The sequence below is a fragment of the Pteropus vampyrus genome, unplaced genomic scaffold (genome assembly GCF_000151845.1).
Source record: "Pteropus vampyrus isolate Shadow unplaced genomic scaffold, Pvam_2.0 Scaffold65, whole genome shotgun sequence".
Lineage (NCBI taxonomy): Eukaryota > Metazoa > Chordata > Mammalia > Chiroptera > Pteropodidae > Pteropus > Pteropus vampyrus.
Window position 1 is genome coordinate 1,056,482 of NW_011888846.1, and position 1,641 is coordinate 1,058,122.

The 1,641-nt window shown below is 54.7% G+C and overlaps 1 protein-coding gene across 1 annotated transcript in view; it reads right to left on the bottom strand.

The window, feature by feature from the left end:
- CACNA1E (calcium voltage-gated channel subunit alpha1 E) overlaps nt 1-1,641 on the bottom strand; it is a 93,376-nt gene that overhangs the window by 71,404 nt on the left and 20,331 nt on the right. The window contains 1 exon segment of the mRNA XM_023531223.1: nt 210-366. Within this exon segment, the coding sequence (XP_023386991.1) occupies nt 210-366 (157 nt within the window).

Genomic DNA, 1,641 nt, shown 5'->3' on the forward strand with positions numbered 1-1,641 from the left:
AGAACCCAGAAACATAAAGGTAAGACCTCGATTCTAAGATTCCTGAGGAAAGCAGCAACAGGTGTTCATGAGTCTCGGGGATTCTGACTCAAGAGCCTGCATCCCGCAGACTGTGTTCTGGCCCCAGGTGGCCCGACAGTCCTTCCACCCTGACGGTCCCTTCCTCCCCGGAGCCTGGACGCGGGCAGGGGCGGGGGGCAGGGGCTTACGGGTTGGTGGTGCTGAAGATAAACATGGAGCTGTGGGGCACCATGGCTTTGCCCGTCTCTCGCTTGTCCTGCTGCGGCTGCTTCCCCAGCGTCTCCTCCTCCTCTTTGAGCTCCGCCTCCTTCAACGGGCTGGCTTCACCATCGGTCTTGCTGCTGACTGCAAGAGGGACGGCGCCGTTGTCAGAAACCTTGCCGCGTGCGAGAATGGAGCCCTTTGTTTCCCATTGGGGATGGGACGCAGAGGACAGAAAGGGCTACAGGGAGGCGCCAGGCGAGGCGCCGTGCAGGCGTCGGGGGTGTCTGCTACCTCGCGCTGAGCTCAGGCCTCGCTCTCCTCCTAGCCTCGCCCTACCCCCAACTCTACGTGGTGTGCAAATCATTCTCATCGCATTTCCTTGGGTAACCGAATGGCTGTTTCTGCTGTCGAGCTTACAAGATTTCCGTCTAAACTCCGGATTCTTTGTACGTGTCCACTACTGAATTTTCACATCGAGACCTCCAAGCGGCACGCATTGCTATTCCCATTTACAGATGGGGGAACCGAAGCTCAGGGAAGCCGGGCATCTATCTTAAGGTCACGGAGACAGTATGGGTTTCCGAGCCAAAATCCGACATCCCTTTAACGAAATCGCCCCTCCATGGAAGATTTTAGGGAACCATTATTCTGTTTGCGGCTGCCTTTCTGGCTGTGCCTTTTCCAGCTGTGATTAATGTAGAGACGAGAATGCAATATTCATGCAACGGTGGGTCCATGACTACATTCCAAGATCGAGAGAACGAGAGGGCCCAGACTGGGGGGCGCTTGTGGGCCCCCCACTGTTTCATAGGCAAGTCGCAGGAGGGGTAAGTGGCAGAGAAGTTGAGGCCATCAGAGTGAGGACAAGGGTCCAGTCAGACCATAATGTTCCCCTTCGGTGAGTGACTCTACCCTAGAACCTTGTGTAAGCAGGAAAGTTCTGAGGTTCTGCCCCTTCCAGAACCTTCCACAAGCTAAGCCATCTGAAGTATTTAAAAGTTCTCTGATGATACGCTCTTACCTATGACCAAGGCCATGGACTGGCCAACCTTTCTTAACATCATTTCTCATAAACGAGAGTCCAAAACACTTATTAACTGGAGTATAAAATTAAACAGACGCCCAAAGAGGCTGTGAGTCTGAGATCCTGAGATACGCCCCAGTCAACCCCAGGAGCGCTGGGCGTGGGGAGCGTCACTTATTCAGGCAGCACTGGCATTGTGGGTGTGGAGAAGGTGAAGGGAGGGAGGCTGAGCAGCGGAAGAGAGACACGCAGGGAGAGAAGACCGTTCTGTGAAGAGAAGAATGCGGAAAAAGTCGGAGGGAAAAAGCAAGGGTGGAATCCTGTGCTCACAGTTTAGTGACCGTGGGGCAGCAGGTGGGGTTAGGGCAGGAATGGGTGCAGTTAGGGCTGGG